The 17,566-nt window shown below is 40.4% G+C and overlaps 1 protein-coding gene across 22 annotated transcripts in view; it reads right to left on the reverse strand.

Annotated features, from left to right (window-relative positions):
• Nucleotides 1–832: 832 nt before the first annotated feature.
• The window catches only part of LOC137866372 (regulating synaptic membrane exocytosis protein 1-like), an 80,423-nt gene continuing 63,689 nt past the window's right edge, over nucleotides 833–17,566 (reverse strand). For 5 of the 22 annotated variants that reach the window (XM_068702208.1, XM_068702209.1, XM_068702210.1 and 2 more), the window contains 14 exons: nucleotides 15,438–15,557; nucleotides 14,600–14,689; nucleotides 13,310–13,387; nucleotides 12,734–12,799; nucleotides 11,713–11,826; nucleotides 11,066–11,172; nucleotides 10,026–10,129; nucleotides 9,721–9,881; nucleotides 5,511–5,728; nucleotides 4,145–4,289; nucleotides 3,422–3,534; nucleotides 2,628–2,729; nucleotides 2,223–2,362; nucleotides 833–2,093 (listed from right to left, as the gene is read on the reverse strand). In XM_068702208.1, coding sequence (XP_068558309.1) covers nucleotides 1,875–2,093; nucleotides 2,223–2,362; nucleotides 2,628–2,729; nucleotides 3,422–3,534; nucleotides 4,145–4,289; nucleotides 5,511–5,728; nucleotides 9,721–9,881; nucleotides 10,026–10,129; nucleotides 11,066–11,172; nucleotides 11,713–11,826; nucleotides 12,734–12,799; nucleotides 13,310–13,387; nucleotides 14,600–14,689; nucleotides 15,438–15,557 — 1,777 coding nt within the window. In that variant the 3' untranslated portion in view covers nucleotides 833–1,874. Of the gene's footprint in view, nucleotides 2,094–2,222; nucleotides 2,363–2,627; nucleotides 2,730–3,421; nucleotides 3,535–4,144; nucleotides 4,290–5,510; nucleotides 5,729–5,878; nucleotides 6,512–9,720; nucleotides 9,882–10,025; nucleotides 10,130–11,065; nucleotides 11,173–11,712; nucleotides 11,827–12,733; nucleotides 12,800–13,309; nucleotides 13,388–14,599; nucleotides 14,690–15,437; nucleotides 15,558–17,566 lie in introns of those variants that run through there. The other 17 variants (XM_068702220.1, XM_068702218.1, XM_068702214.1 and 14 more) reach the window with 12 other exon arrangements.

Here is a 17,566-nt window from a genome sequence, read left to right on the forward strand (position 1 = left end):
GTGGATCTGATTCGTAGATATTTATCTATACATCATCTCAGCCCCTTGGAGGTATACTCTGATGTGGAATAACAGTAAGAGGGGCTGTGAGGTCTGCTCAGTTCTACTGTACAGTACTGTGCATCTAACAGAGGGTCTAGGAAAGACATCACCGTAATCTTGGGATTTAGTTTGAGAGACATTCAGCACCAGACTGAGGGATGTGGTATTGACTGCAGTTGTGTTCAAATGTCTGTGTGTAATGGGAATGGCTTCGGTTTCTTGGTTTTATCTCTTTAATATTCAAGTACGAGCAAACTGTACAACTGCATGCAACATACAAGCGGCCCTACAGTATGTGGAACTAACACACGTATCTAGTTCAGCATCTTTTTTTCTGTATCTGTTTTGTTTTACAAAAATGTGCATGCAGCTTGGAACAGGTTCCAAAGTCATGCTGGCCCCGCCTTTTTCCTGCTGGGAGGAGTCTGCGGGCCGAACGGAGGATGAGCATTGGTGATGGTGTCCCAACAGATCAGTCTGATTGGTTACTTTCACATTCACAGAGATGCACAAGAGAAACTGTGTGTGACTCTTAGTTTGTTTGTCTGTTTCCTAACAACTTGACAAAGAAATTAATGGAACCAGTGACAGGATTGTTGCTTTTTTTCTCTTTTTTTAACTACATGTTTTGTTTTAGGTTTTTTTTCAAAAAGTTAAACTTTTTGTTGTAAAAAATCAAGCTCTTGTGCTTTTCTTTAAATTTAAAAATAATGTAAACTAAGGGTTGGATAAAAACGTGCTGAGGTGAGGGAATGCACTCCCCAAAAAAATTTGAAAAATTAGACGGCCCTTGCTCTTGCGTTTACTTTTTTTTTTTTTTTTTTACAGTGATGTTGAACCCTTGTGATATTTCAAAGTGACATAAATTGTATTTATTGGTCAACCTCCTGGGAGGCTTAATATACATCTATACAAAGACAACTGGCCTGGACGTTTGCCAGTGGTGAAATGAGGAAAACAACGCTGCACGCTAATCTCACTGTCAAGTGTAAAAATCTAAGCTGTGTCATCATCACTAGTCCCCCCCCTGCATAACACTTGCAGACATTTAATAGTTTTTTATCTCTTGTGTTTTGTTTTTTCTCTCCATGCACACACCAGACTGACAACATTATCATGAGCATTTCACTTACTATAAAAACATTTTGTGCCGGTAGTAACAAAGGGAAAAGAAATGGACGAGAAAGCAAACACGCTAAAACAGTGTGGCTTCAGATCAGCCACGGTAAACATACTGAAAAGAGGATTTTTCAACAGAGAGAGGGACCAGTGATGCGGCTCCATGGTCTAGGCACCAGAAGAAGGCCCTGTGCTTCCAGACTGAATACCCACACGCAAGCGCTCTGCCTGAAGGCAGGAGTGCCGGCAGTCTGTAGGGGTTCTGGAGGAGGCCACTGCAGAGAAGGCTGCGCTACCTGCAGGTGTGGAGGGTGATTACCTCTGTCTCGAGTCCATACATTCCGATGCTTAACGTACATTTCTTTGCTATTGTTGATTCAGTTAAAAATCACCCTGCTTCATTTGATTCTCTGTCGTCTCCCATCTCGAGAGCTACTTCTTGTTGTCTGTTGACAGCCCTGCTTCTTCAGCATACACAGAGAAAAAATATTTTCTTAATGGATATGAAACACTGAAATGTGGCGCTCCCTACAACAGACAAAATTAACCACGACAGGAGTGATTGTCAGATCTCAACAAAGCTTTCTGGTTGTGATGCTTCTGATTGTTGTTGTTGCTCTACATTTCCGCCATCTTTTTGTTTTTGTTAGTTTCTCTTTACAGTACGCTTCATGAGTTTGTTACTTGTCGAGAGGTGTAGAGCTGTTGGTCCACTAGGATCGGACTCCAGGAGGTCCAGAGGAGCTGTCGAGTGACGATTGGGAAGCCCGTCGTGTTAGGGAGGCAAGTGTCGGATCGACCAGGGATGACGGGGGGAACAACTTGTACCAGCCAATGACTGTGCTTGATAAGTCCAGCTCCTCCAATAGGATTTGTGCAACTCCCATGAAGCTTTTATGGTCCATGCGGCCGTAGTCGCCCCATACAATCACCTTAAGAAAAATAATTTTTTGTCAAATTACACAGCAATCTAGTTCCTCCTACTATAAAATATTTAATCATTATGAATTTGGAATAAAACATTTACATTTGTGATGAAGAGAAATATGGTGAGGGCTTACCTGTAAGACTTTACCCTGTGGGCTTTCCTCGAATAGCAGTGCTTGCTGGTACAGTGGGTCAAGTGTTTTACGTGCAATCTTGGTTTTCTTTTTGGCTACGTACGCTCCATTATTTAGCAGATAGACCTTGACATATGGAGCTGAAGGCAGAGACAAAGCAATAAAAAAGCCATTAGTGGGGAACACAGCGACTCTCCAATATAATCTAGATCAGATCTCACAGCTGGTTGCATCTTTATGGGAAGGGAAAGTACAGAGCAAGTTTTAGCTGGGTGTATCTACTGAATTTCACTGGTTGTAGAGTGTATATAGTATATCCTAATCTGAAGATTGCATGATTGATATATTGAGCGGGAGGGAGTGATTAGTTGCTTTTTGGTGTCTCAAGGATGATCAAGTTCTCACCAGGGAGGGATTTGGATCCTGGCTTTTGTACGAGTCCTCGAGCCCTGATAACTTCAACCTCCAGCTGACCCTTTTTCTCCATCATACCAATCTGGATGTCACCTGGGAAGCACAGAAGAGTGAAAAGCAAGAGATCAATGGTTGCCACAAGTAACAAGAAGTCAGAACATATAAACAACATGGGTGGTAGTGACTGCACACTCAGCCCATAAAAACATGTGAGAAGAGATTTTTTTTATTAACACAGATGAAGAGCAACAATATTATACAATGTTAGTATATTGCATACTTGATATTTAATTATATTGCACTATATTACATCAATTATCTTGTACCGTTGCAGTATATAGTTACTAGTACATATACATATAATATAACATTACATTAAATACATATAAAATATGTTTATGTTATCTAATATTATTATTATTATTATTATTATTATTATTATTATTATTATCCTTATAACTATTGTTATTAGTGTTGTTATTATTGTTATTACTAAAGTTTCTTAACTTCAAACAAAAAAAGAGAGAATTTTCAAATAAATAAAATTACTGTGTAAATGATGATAACATATAATAAATAGGAAAATTAAAAATAAAATAAAAGCTATATATGTATGCTAAAATATATATATATATATATATATATATATATATATATATATATATATATATATTATAAATAAAGAATAGGAATAATCAATTGAAAGAAAAAAAACATATACAAATAAACATAAGAGAAAAGAAAAATACAAAATACAGAAGAGAGGAGTATCATCAATATCTTACCTATTGCAGGAGTAGCCAGCGTTTGTCTTCCCACTAACTGAGCCGGTCCCAAGCCATCTAGGAAATCACTGAACTGACTGCTGGCACCCACATTGACTCCCGAGAAGATCAAACTAACACAGAAAGCACATAAACATGAATTAATTATCACAACACAATGGCCAATTATTCCCACACAGTCAGAATACTTTAAGAATTCAGAACAAATTTTGCTGCTCTCATGAGGGAACCCTTTTGCTTCATTATTTAAAGCATGAAAAACAATCTAAAAAATTGCCCAAACAAGAGAATCCATCACAGAAAACACCAGGCCTTAATTTGATTCAGTCAAAATATGTGTTTTATCTTTGCCTAAATGAGCCCAGGTGCTTCTTTTCACTCTGTGCTCATTATATTACACTCTGTTTACCGTCAGTCGCCTGACACATACATGCCGAGATTTGTAAGTATACGCCTGGATATAATCCACAACATGCTGGCATACAAACTTCCCTGTCACATCCACGTAATTTTATTCATGGTGGTTTAGTTGGGTGTGACAGCATCTACAGTAGCTTTAACGGTGTAGCATTTGCTGTTTGAAACTAATGATAAACAAAATATATAAACATTGCAGCCTGAAAACACAGGTGGAAATGTAAAATAAACATAGATAGATATAATTAGACTATCATTTGGAATTCTCCTTTAAGAGAGAAAGAAGGAAGTGGTTGGTTCACTGACTTCCCCTCAGAGTTGTAGCTGTTCATGCTGCCATTGTTGGACTCTCTGCTGGGCTGGCGGCTCATGTTCCTGGTTAGCTCTACTGCCATGCCGGTCTCTGTGCTCCTTTGGATAGGTGCACCCTTCTCCTTCTTACTCTTCCCCTCTGGATAAAAGAGTACAGACAGGATTCATCACAATGTTGTAGTTGGAGGTGTTATAGTTATTTTTCACCTTTATTTCAACAGACAAAATGTGCAAATGTGTCTCATGCTCATTCAATTTACATGAAGGTACAAGTCTGTTGAAAAACAGCATTGATGAAATCAGTTATACCTTCACCCTGACTCCAAACTACAGCCTTATTGGAATATACAACATTTTAATCTCAGTCAGATCTCCCACTCAAACAAAAATGTAAAAGATGAATCTATTGTTAATGCTTGACAGCAGCTATTTTTCCTTATAGGTCTCTTTGAAAACCCTGAAGACAACACTATGATTTAAGTCAAATTCTTAAAGGGACAGTGTGTAAGATTGGGCGGCCACGGTGTGGTATCAGATTGCACGTTGCTCAAGGTTGCAGTTTCACAAGGGTGTTTAAAAACTACAGTGGCCTTCAGGTAACATAAAAAGCTAAAAGGCTCTCTCTAGAGCCAGTGTATGGTTTGTCCGTTCTGGGCTACTGTAGAAGCATGGCAGTGAACTCTGTAAAGAGGACCCACTCCCTATAGATATGAAGGCCTAATTCTAAGGTAACGAAAACACAACAATTCTAAGTTTCAGGTGACTAAACACTAATGAAAACATATTTATGAATATCATAAACTATTTCTGCCAATAGATCCCCCGATATGCTACATACAGGTCCTTCAAAGGGAAATTTCACCACCTCTTATGTGGATGTCCAATCAGTGTTGATGGTAAATGTAGTCAATTGAAGCAGTAAACTCCTCAGTGCGTGCTACATTGGCCAAGAACGGAGTTTTCCTTCTTCTGGAGCCAGGACCAGGATGCATTGCGCGTGAGCCTTTGACACCCGGAAACAAAATCCAAGCTCAAGTAGCAGCCTGTAGTTCTTCTTTGCATCCAACTACATTACTGTCACATCAAATGACAGCACTGGATGCAGGAAGAACAACACGTTTTTTTTTACAAATAAACCCCTCTTTGGGCCTAAATATAATCTCAATTACTTTTAAACTCATCACTCAGACTCATACAGGTCAATATAGCTGTTATCATCCCCCAATATAATGAACATTTCATCATAATATTTAGTGTTTACCCTATTGTTTTAGGAGCAAATGTGCCACATTCATATAACAAATAGCTAGTGGGATATACAGTCACCAGTGACTATTTCAGCATTGCAATGGCAACTCACCTGGGCCGCTTATCTGTGAAGTGCTGCGACTGCGACGGTTGCCAACGATGGCCACCACCCGCGCGCTGAGGCTGGAGCGTCTCTTCTTGCTGCCCCCACCCACAGTGCCCAGTGCTGTGTCTGATTGGCTGCCGTCGGTGCGCTCCTGGGTGTAGATCTCTCCGCTCACACTGGAGCTCTTCAGCATGCTGCGGCCCACCGATGATCGCATCTGCCGACTTGAGAGAGAAGACGCTGAGTGACACTGTGATCTGGTGTAATGGAGAAGAGCTATTATCAAGGTCTCTGTAACTTCTTCTTTACTGTACCTCCAAAAACAGGAGTATTGACATGAAGTGGTGTATGATTGTAATATTTCAAACTACCTGTTGTTGGTGAGGGATGTTTAATTGCACAACAAATTAATCAAATAACAGTATTCGCCTGGGATCCCAAAGATAAATAATGATGACATATCTTAAATCACAAACAATTTGAAATACAGATTTGATTGTTTTGATGCAACACAATTGTGCTGTCATGTGGGCCAATACTCTATATAAAAAGAGAGATTAGATTGTTTATGGTTAAATGTTCTAGCAGTCCAAAGCTGATAATCATATCATGTATTAAAGTTCATTCTTCTCAAACGAGCCACTACACGCGGACAGAAGCTGCCCAGCGATCGATGCTGCCTCCGAGGGGTTCGGATGAGCCACCTCATGTCCATCCCCTCAGAGGGGGTCAAAGTGCTGCAGGAGAGCCCAGCTATGCTGCCCCTATCACCCATAGCACCTACTCCCAGTGGGCCCCTAACAACCACAGTCCAGTGGTCCACGGGAACCAGTGAATGACTGGAAAGGGGGAGGGTGGTTTGAGGCCTCTCAACCGCCCCCTGCAGGGAGGTGAGGGAAGGGCGTGCAGCAGCGGGAGAGAATGGGAGGGGAGGATCCAGGTCTGGAGGATGGAGGGGGTCCTGGCAGTCACAACACGGGATGCATGCAAGGAGGGATCGGAGGGATCTGAGACATGCAGAGGGGATTGCACAAACATACACAGAAAACAAGGGCCAAATATAACATAAATGACAAACAATATTTTACTAAATGTAAATTGATATGCATATATGTACAATGTTGGATGAAACATTTTAGCCTTTATTGTATTTTTAGATGGAATGTAACTAAACTAATACCCATGACTGTTGGATGGACATCAGCAGTTCCTGAAAATCTGTTTTTGTGGTTCAATTCTTAAAGGTCAACCTTTTGAAATAATTTGTTTTCATCCAACATCAAGAGATGCTAAGTATATGCAAACCAATACAATGAAAGGCAGAAAATCTGAAGATTAATTTTTTACTCAATTTGAGCAAAAGAGCGAACATGAGCAGCGTTTAGTGAATTATATGAAATTGATGAGGAGCAGTAGATCAAAAATGTAGGCATATCAAGCAGGGGAACATGTTGAAGAACATAGGTAATACATGAAGACGTAAGAAGGGTACAAGTGTTTCCTTCATCTGTATGTACTCAGTCACTTCTGTTATCAAACTGGCCTGAAGCAGATGTGAGTATCCACCAAATACAGATATTAATATGCTACTCTGAGTGAAAACTGACCCAAGGCCAGCCGTCCTTGTTCATCACTAGATTACCAATTCCTCTCTAAAAACAGACCCCTTGTCTGAATTATAAATCAGCCACATTAGTCCCTTTTCATAAATGGTTGCTGACTCCATTGTCGTTTTTTTTCTGTTTTATTCAAAATGTGTTTTACTGTTTGTGAAGGGTTATATTCGGGCATCCTCATACTTTTGGCAGTATGTTTGTGATAGGGCTTGTTATTTTTATTGATAAATATAACAATAAAAAAGAATTCTGTTTTTAATAATACTCTAGCGAAGACCCACTGTCTCACTATCTCTCTGCCCCCCCCCCCCCCCCCCCTCTCACCTCTGACTCTAGAAAGTGTGTCAAAGGCCGTGGGGCTGTGCTTTTATAACGGTCTACTTGGATTGATCTGTGCTAAAGCCATTAATACTGGGGCCCCTCTCTCTTCTCCTCCCAGACCTCAATACATTAGCCAGCTAATAAGCTGCACTACATCAACACTTGGTCCACTGACGACCATTGGGATAGGGTCGTTTGTCCCTGTCAGCACACTGCTACTGGTCAGCCGGGGATGTGTGTGTGTGCATTTGTGTGTGCACATAAAAAGAACACAGGGATCTTTTGTGAGTTTTTATTCATATCTACCTTTTAATTAATTATTTTAGCACGGTTTGACTTTTATTTTTGCAAATGTTTCAAAGTTTTGGTTTTATTTAATTTTTAATTACAGTTTTATTTTTTTTGTTTGCAAAGGTATGTGCTTTATAAAATCAATATTAATGTATTAATATAGTCCTTGACAAATACAACGTTGTGAAGACTTTAGATTTGTACAATTTATTCTTGTTTTATGCTGCATGCAAATCTATGAGTAATTATATTCATAAAAAAGAGTTTTTATTTAATTTAATTTTTATTAACTCTTGTTAACATATTCATTTTCGTTGACAAAAGTGTTGTTTAACACCTTATTTCTATGGCCATTCAGTGTGTTACCTCCATGAAGTTGGGGGACTTTAAAAATCAAATGGTTGTACAGAGACACAATTAGGCCCCACCTACACTGGATGGGAAAACAACAAACTTATGTGACGGTGCCTCCTTGTTCCTTTCATCTGCTAGCAAATAACACAAAAAAACACTGCTGTATGCTTGGGATGCACTACCAACAGGGTAAAGAAACTAGCTGTCAAATGGAAAAACTGAGCCTTTAAAGAACCAAAAGTGAGGCATCAGCAAGAGGGGGATCATGACACTGAGTATGACTAACGCTATGTGTGCAGCAAGAATTTAGTCAAAATGTTATTTTATTATTTTATTTCTGTAAATAAAACTAAAGCATTTTGACAGAATGCAACTTGTGTTATAGTGGAATGTAGATGAATCAGAAAGCTATGCAGTATTATGTTTGCAAGTGCATTAGTGGTTTTCAGATTATGATGCGTTGCACTCTGTCTTTATGGTTCAAGTTAAAAACCCTGGATCCTACACTTCCCATTATGCAACATGATTGCATCTTCCATTAGATCCCAGTTTGTAACGCATGCTTTTTGTTAAAATGTGTAGTTCTCTGATGACACCATCAGGGTTGAAGAGGACTCTTCATGACAAATGAACTAATCATTATGTGTAAAATCGGTGGAGTGATAACTTTTAGAGGAGGTAAGTTAGTAATGATGATGCTTTGGAACGTGTGAATGTGTGACGAAGCACAAAATTAGACACTGGGTCCAACATTTAAGGAAATGCTTCCATTCAACCAGATACTCTCATGTTAATAACTGAATGGACAACATCTTTCTGCTGGAAGATCCAAGTTCAAACCCAGTGTCAGTGAGTATCTCCTCTGCTGAAGTGTCCTTGAGCAAGACTACAAGTTCAAGCTGACCTCTGACCTCCCTTTGGAGGCTGCAAGCAACAAGAAAATACTACTATTTCCTTAGAGAGATCAATAAGGAATTGTCTGTAATTGCTGCCATTACAAAGTTTCCGTTGTGTTTTGTTGTCTTAAAAAAATGGGAGATTTAGGGAATCTATCTTGGGGATCCAGATCAGATTGTTCAGTGAGAAGCTGGATCATCTGCCATCATAAGTGAATTCACCATTTGGGATCTATTGATCTTTACCTGGACTCCCTCGTGTCTCCAGCTACAGTGTGTCTCCTGCGCTTCAACTCATCAGAGAATCGTCGCTTTCCTGCAGTCCTCCTCCTCTCCTCCTCTCCATTCACCCCCCACGAGATCCTCCTGTCCCTCCTCTCCTCCTCTAATGACTTGGATCTGAGTTCAGATTGTTTGGATTTCCACCATTCATGTGTGTGTGTGTGTGTGTGTGTGTGTGTGTGTGTGCGTGTGTGTGTGTGTGTGTGAGGAGAGAGGAGATAGAGTATGCACAAGGACAGAAACATGCAGTAGTTGGCATGCAGGAATAAAACAGAAAGACACACAGTGATTAGCATGCATATAACATAGAACCCTCAATTACCCAAATATTTAGGCTTATTTCAAAAAGGAGAGGATTTTATGTGGATGGATGGCTGTAATTAAAATAGGATGGACTGAAATCCACACCTTTAACATCTTAACTGAACATATGACCAACAGCCAATGAGGACTGACCTGAGTCGCCCTCCGGGTCGTTCTGATTGGATAGACATGTAGCTGGTGCTACTGAGACGGGAGGCACTGCTGGCACGGGAGAGGGCCGACGCATCGCTCATATCGCTGTCTGACGATCTGGCCGACATGTTGTCGCTGCTACGCCTCTGTTCTGCGTACATCTACGGACAGATACGAAAGGGGAGGGGGGATGATGATTATACTAAAATTGAGGACAGAAAATTAGACATATGGTACATATCATTTATCAAGTGCAAGAGGCGGAGGAGAGGATCTGAAAACAACTGGGAAACTCAGATGCTGACCTCCCGTTTAGTCTTGAGGTCCGTCTCAAGGTCGTGGGAGGCTGAAGGCCGGTAGGAATGTACTTTCATCTGCAGCTGTCGGGCTCGCTCCTCTACTGCGAGGGCTGAGACAAAAGAGACAAAAATGAATAAGATATGAAGAATATCTTATCTTATATAATACATATATATATATATATATATATAAAAACAAAGGAGAATTAATCAGAAACAGCAGCGTGTTCCCAATAAGAGAGACCTCAGGGAGTATCTTGAAGATGCAGGATCTGGTTTCTGACACTAGATGGAGCATGATGTGCACTGATGGCACTCAACTGACAGAAAAAAATTGCTTGTTTGTTACGTAAGTGGCGTTACTTGAGTACATTAGTTCCGTAGGAGTAGGTAAAATAAGTTAATGTTTCACACAGGACATGAACAGCGGTCCATTGGTTGAAAGTCCTGTGTTTGTTTGACCCATCCACCATATGCTAACTTTCTCACTCTTCATTCTATGTCAGTTGCTCTGACCGTCGAATAATTGCATTGGAATAAGTTGAAAGCCTGCTGTGTCTACGCTAAATGCTATCAGATGCCGAGAGACACTGATCAAGCCTTGATAGTTGACGAGATGGGAATGAGAATGGGTTGTTCACTTCAATTTAATCTTTTGCTCAAGGCCTTATCAATATTTTTTTAGTTTAGTTTTGGGTGTAAATGAACTTTCATTCACATACACTGCAATAGGAAATATAGAGGGACACATTTAGAATGTTTACGTTTAAAACTATGAAATGGTCGATGAGCTGCCCTATCCTAATCAGACTGGAGGAGCTTTTGAAGGCTAAATACATCCTGACAGACCACTCAAGGAGAAAAGAAAACCTCTTGCCTTATGTTTTTGGGAAAGATTACCTAAAACAAAAACAGAGAACTGACTGTATTTTTTCTGACTAACATGGCATTATAATGTTATATGCTAACTTCACCCATTAGCCATGACTTTATTGTGTCCCCCAACTTTTTAAATCAAAACTACATCATCTTTGTGGACAACATACCTTGCTCTATACTGCTGCTTTTTGCAGGGAGCTGAGGCAGCTGCCTGCCCCTGCGACCTGATGAGGTTGTCCCCGTTGGAGAAGAGGGGCTGCCATGAGGGTGTGCTCTGACAGAAAGGAACATAAAGACACAAGAATATAGCAGAGGAGGTATAAAAACATATCATTAGAACTGTGTTCATCACTAATTGAAGTAAAGCCCGAAACTGAATCACAGTGACAATAAACTGATGCTCAGTAATGTAGGTCAAAGGTAGGAGAGGAATAGATCGGAATAAGTAAAGGAGCAGGAGAAGTAAAGGAAGTGGCACTGAGTGTGTTTACAGACATTATGCACAGTGTCTAAGTATTTCTATATATCCCAATTACTATACTATACTATAAAATAAACTTGACTATCCACAGCTCCATACCTGATGGAACCCCAAATTTACTACATAAACCACTGTTGAACAGTATAATATATTCACATGACTACCTCAATTAACATGGTTGTTATAGTTCTTTCTTGGAATTAACTTTAACATGATTTTGGCTTCTTGAAATATTTACATGTGATACTTGTGCATACAGTATTACTACACTCAGTGTGACATAGAGGAAATCAGCACACGGAGTGGAGGCGTAGCGCTGGCTGTAGCATGCACCTGTCTAGCAGTGGCGAGTTTGGGCAGGACCCAGCCAAAGCTGTCTGGCCAAAAGGCCTCAGCAGGCCCCCTCTCCCCCTACTGCCCCTCAGGATAGAGGTGGGCTGGATACGACTGCCATCAGCAAATAAAAAGAAATGAAAATATAAAACAATATAAATACAGCAAAATTAAATCAAATGAAACTAATACAACACTCATTTTGTGTGCCATTTAGACTGTGCAGAGGTCCATAATGATAAGTGTATGCAGAGAGCGTGCAACGGACGTTAAATTCAAACAATCATCAATCAAATACAGCTGGTGCACTCTGCTTCAACATACTAAGACATATCTTAGCAGCAAACAACTTTTTGCAATGTAAAGACAGAACAATGTCTACCTGAGCAGAGAATGAAATTGCTCTCCCGCTGTGTGTTGTAATCTGAGCTGTTTGTGCATGTGAGTCCTAGTGTGTGTGCCCCACTGGCTAGCTAATCGCTGCCACTCTGCACTGCTCGGTAGTTACAGCTGATGAGTCGTAGTCGCGGAAATGTAATGCCCACCCTCCGGTTCTCCCCGGGTAAACACCGTCAGCACTGTTGTCTTTGTTTGCACTGTTAATGCTGTTAGCACCGTAAGCTGTTGACTGCCGACTTAGTCGTCATGCTGAGAGCCATGTGGAGGCAATCCCTCGATCATAAATATATGCACTGAATTTTTAACTTAGCACCTTTAAACATTTGTACTCTATTTGGAACAAAAGAATGGTAATACTGAATCAGAAGAGGATTATTCTCCATTATGTTTCCAATGTATAGTGTTAAGAGGGAGCTTTTTTGGTTTTCAGCTAGCATTCAAGGGTACATACTGCACAAGCCGTGACTTAAAACAAGGAAAACAAATCAATAACCAGTCAATAACAACAACCAGTCACAGATGGTAGATATCATCCCTCAGGCAAGAAGAGAAAAAGCAGCAGTAATGAGAAGAGTTTAAATAAGGTGAGTCAGTGAACGAATGAATGAATGAATGATCCTACCTGTCCCCTTCCAGGCTTCTTTTGCTGCCCCTGTGACAGTTTGGACTTGATGAATTGCTACACTGCCTGTTTTGGCAAACAGCAACCACAGAGAGAGAGAGAGGAAAAAAAAAAAAAAAAAAAATGGAGAGTGACGACCCACAGAATGGCAAAAGTGAATACTGACTGATCTGTTTGATATAATGTAAAAGGCACAAGCTGAGACTTTATGGTTTGGTTTCTGTGGTTTGTAAAAGCAACAGAGCTGAGAATTGCACATTCCAGAAACATTTTTCCTACCAGCAACAGTGTTACAGAAAAGAAAGCGCTTTAAAGCCAGAGAAGTGGGGGCAATTCAGAACGGGCGCTCAGCAGAAAGGGCAGGTGGAGCAGAATAAAAGAGGGATTACACAGCTTTAGACCACAAATATTTATAGGGAAAAAGGAACAGACACAAGATCTGTGCAACGCTATTATTTTAGATTGAGCACTAAGCTACAGAATGGGCTTCGAAGGTACAAGCAGGCAAGCAGAGCTGCAGAGCTGTAGCGTAGTGTTTTAAAAGCTGGGGACAGCAACAGGAGGCAGGCCTGGTACCTGTCTTCCTCAGGGGCCACATGTTCTACTAAGATCCTGGGGCTTGGGGGAGTCTTGCGGGGCAAAGAGTTGGAGCACCTAGAGGGCCGGAAGGGTGGAAGAGGAGCATCCCAAGGCAGAAACACCAGGAAAGGTTGTTAGTGTGTGAAGGTCAAGGATTTGAAATTGTGAATTCTCTTTAAGTTTTATGACACAATATCAGTCAAGTCAAGCTGAAACTTGACTAATATTGTGCCATCTAACATAACCTAAAATGGCACATTTAAAGTTATGTTAGAAATCTGAGCATTACAAGCACTAACTGTACAAAGCAACCCTGTCTTTTAAATACTACGTTCTGATATAACATAACTTTATTATCAATTACATTTCGAGGGAAACATATCTTCTCCCGGATTACAGGCAGTTTTAAAAAACGTTTTTAAAGTTGTAAAACTTAAACAAAACAACTTGGTTAGGTTTAGTAAAAGAACCCGGCTTGGGTTTAAATAAGTATGCCTGTTACGTAACTAAAGTTATGTACATAAGTTAAGTTATATACGTTACGTGAATTCACACGGAACAAGTCAAAAACAAAGGTAATCCAGGAGAAAATATGTTTTTCTTGACATGTATTTGACAATGCAGTTTTGTCGTCTAAGAAGACAATTTTACTGAAACTGACTGGTACAAAGTGGTAAATGTACTGAAAATTAATTCATGCTGTTTATCTATTTATCTTAAGAAATATTGTAACATTTTGGGAAATACATTTTATCTCTTTCTTGCTGAAAGGCAGATGAGACAATCAATAGGCAGGAAACAGTTAGTTTAGCATAAAAATAATTAAAAAGCAGAGCCAGGCTCACTGTCATCAATAATTGTGCTAAGCTAAGCTAACTGTGTGTTGGCTGCAGCTTTACCATACTTAACATCTTCTCATCTAACTCTACACTGATTTGTTGGCTCTCTAACCTGCTCTGTCATTTTTTTAGACTGCCTCTAGGTTTTCTGTGCAGAACATTACTGAAACTAAATTCCAAATTCAAACAGCAGGTAAATGTTTTCCAATGGAAGTGTGCAAAGCAAATTCCTTTATGTATGAAAGGGACACATGACATGAACTGACGTGAAGACATGCAGCATCCTAAACCCAAAATGTTGAATGATTCAATCATGCAGTCCAGAAAAACTAATCTGTAAAAAATTCAGCAGAGTCTACAATCCCTGTTTCTGTATTTACCTGTTCAACAAAATATCAGAATCTTGATTCATGACCCGCATTCAAAATGTGTGGATTCATTTTTATACCTGTCTCTGTCAGGGGAGTGAAAGTTGGTGTCTGGTCTCAAACAAGTGGTGCTGGCACTCCTCACTCTGTCCAACGGCGGCTGCAGGTCGCTGCACCGCGACAACATAGCAGCAGAGAGAGAGAGAGAAAGAAGAGAAAGAAACAGAGATGGAAGACAAGATGTACAAGAACAGAGGGTGGGAGCCGAGGTGTCAGGAAGAAGAGATTGTGAATAATGTGAGAGAACAAAAGGGTGATGAGTGGGAGATAGACAAAAGAAAATGCAGAGAAAGTGAGAAAAAAAGAGGATAGTGTGAAGTAAAGTTTAGAAAAAGAGGCAGAAAGGAAATGGAGGGATAGACACAGAGAGAATAAGGAAGGCCATCAGACAGTGCAGTAACATGTAATGGCTCTGATGCCATATCTCAATTTATCATAGCCAGTCATTCCTCACGGCCATACTCTGTGAGGCCACTCAGATGGAAGGTTCGTAAGTTGCTATGGGAACGAGGTCTAAGTGGGAGAGGGGCCTGCTTGCAAGTGTGTGAGAGGGTGAAAGAGTGAAGAGGAGAGAGACAGCCAGCATTCACGTTTACTCTTTGCCACGTCATGCTGCACCGTGAAAGAGAACTCTCAACAGATGTTTGGCTCTGTGTCATCGCATGACATTGCACATAATGTTTTCAGGCCAAATGCCTCACACTCACAAGGGCTTAGGATTTAGTGTTTGTTTATTGCTCCGCACGGACACGCTTAAGTCTCTGCTATGCATTGTCATCACAAAAAAAGGGAGAAAGATAAGGCTCTGGGTGGAGGGAGGGTGAGCGGAGATGGTGTGTGAAGTGGGTGTGTTCTTACCTAACCGTGACCTCATCAGTGAACCTGAGCACACGGTGAGTAAGGATGCTACGAGGCATGGTGCTGCCCACTTCCTGCCTGAGGGGCGGCTTTCTCTTTTGGCATGCGGGGAGGGTGGAGCTGTGCGCCAGAGCACCGCCCACAAGAGGTGGGGAAAGACCCGAGTGCAAAGGAAGGCAAAGGAAAACAAAAATGACACATGCAACTGACAGAAATATGCAGAGGCAAAGTAAGTGAAGGGGAAGATAACACAAGCATGAAACTATGCAGGCTACATTCAGCAACATTCACATTCTCACATTATGGTGCAACAAAAAATATGGTTTTCTTCTCAACTCCCAGTTCACAAAAAATATATAGCTTTATATAGCTTTAGATTAGAAATGTGCCCGCTGCGTGATGCTGGTGATCAACGGAAACACCAGCAAGTCACTAAACGAACACATGAGATGAATGAAGTGCATCCTCCCATCTGTGACCTCAGAGTGAGGAATTCATTATGTAAGAGTGTAGAGATAGTTCCTCTTGCCCTCCCTGTGGATTGACCCCACACACATATACGAGGAGATTACATGTAATGCTGATTATATAACACAATCTACAGATCTAAAGCCGTCCAGGCGGCACGTGGCAAGGAAACCAAGCTACAGTAGATCTGTAAAATGTATAGGAGTGCCATGAATAGGATTAGATTAGAACAGAGAGAACTGGAGGAAATTGCTTATACAGGAGGTCTGTCTGTCCGGTGGTTATATACTGATCATCAAGTATGCTGGATTTCAATATGCACTCATATGCAAGGATCAACATCTGATGCATACATTAAAGAGCAATACTGGTGGTTTTGCATGTTTTAGCCCATTAACTGCAATCACATATTCGTTACATTTTGATGACCATTTCCAAACCATTACATAAGTCTGACAAATGTCCAGGCATTACAACAGTAAGGAGTATACCAACAACTTAGTATTGCATTTACATAAAGTTTGGGGTACTCGCAAGAGTTAATTCGGTGCTACAAAGGCCAAGATCTTCTCAACTTTAGTTCCTAATATGATCATACAAATAAACATTTTCCAAACGCCAAGCCCGTAGCTAGTGACTAAAGGTCTGAAAAGTGATGACAATGCCAAAGTGCCTTAAACGTGCATTCTTCATTGATTCGCTCCTACAACAGTGTTTGGCATTCGGTTGTATTAAAAGATACTCAAGGAGTTGGCTGTTCATTTTTATGCAATTTTTTCCGCTAGCAAAAATGAACGTAACGTCAAGTATATATGAACCTTTCCAACCAAGCTAGTTAGCTAGCTTTAGCCGGTAAGTTAATATTTGCTTTGCTATTGGTACTTGACCCAGCTGGACTCTCACATTTCCAGCCTCTCGTCCAAATATGGTCACTTCGTGCTCCAAAAAAACAAGATGGCGACAGCCAAAAAGCCAAACTCAAGGCTTCAAAACGGCAGACCACAAACCAGTGGGTGACGTCACGGTAACTATGTCCACTTCTTTAATACAGTCTATGCTTGTAACCCAGGCTTTCTATTCTAAGTAAATAATGTGTAGTCTCTAATACCACGCCAAGGTAACCCATTTGAGGTTATTTTCATAAACGTGACAAAGGTCCTCTGTAGACATTGTATTTAAATTACCTTGACGTGGAAAATTTGGTGGAGTACCCTTTACACAAGACTACAGCCACACTTATGAAGCTGTACTGTACTAAGGCAGAGTGGGGAGTTTGAGCTAAATGCTATCATCAGCAACATGCTAACAATGAAGTATTAATATGCTGATGTTTTTCAGGGATTGTGTTTACTGTGTTAACCATCACCAGCATGCTAGCATGCTAATTATGACTAAAAATAAATGACCACTAAGACTGATAGGAATATAATTTGGTTTGCAGGTTTTTGGTCCAAACCAAAGTTGGACAAATTTAAATCCATCCAATAGTTGTTTCACACAAAACCACAAATGTCAACTTCATAGTAGTGAATCATGAATGTCTGTAGAAAATGTTTGCCACTAGCAAGACTAGTAAACAAACACAAAAATGTGTGGTGATCAGTGTGTATCAATAATGTTTCCTCGTTGTTCTAGGTAACTTGACATCCCAGACTTGAGAT

This window comes from Cebidichthys violaceus, unplaced genomic scaffold, assembly GCF_023349555.1.
Source record: "Cebidichthys violaceus isolate CVI_PGR_0920_01 unplaced genomic scaffold, fCebVio1.0.p SCAF_82, whole genome shotgun sequence".
Taxonomy (NCBI): domain Eukaryota; kingdom Metazoa; phylum Chordata; class Actinopteri; order Perciformes; family Stichaeidae; genus Cebidichthys; species Cebidichthys violaceus.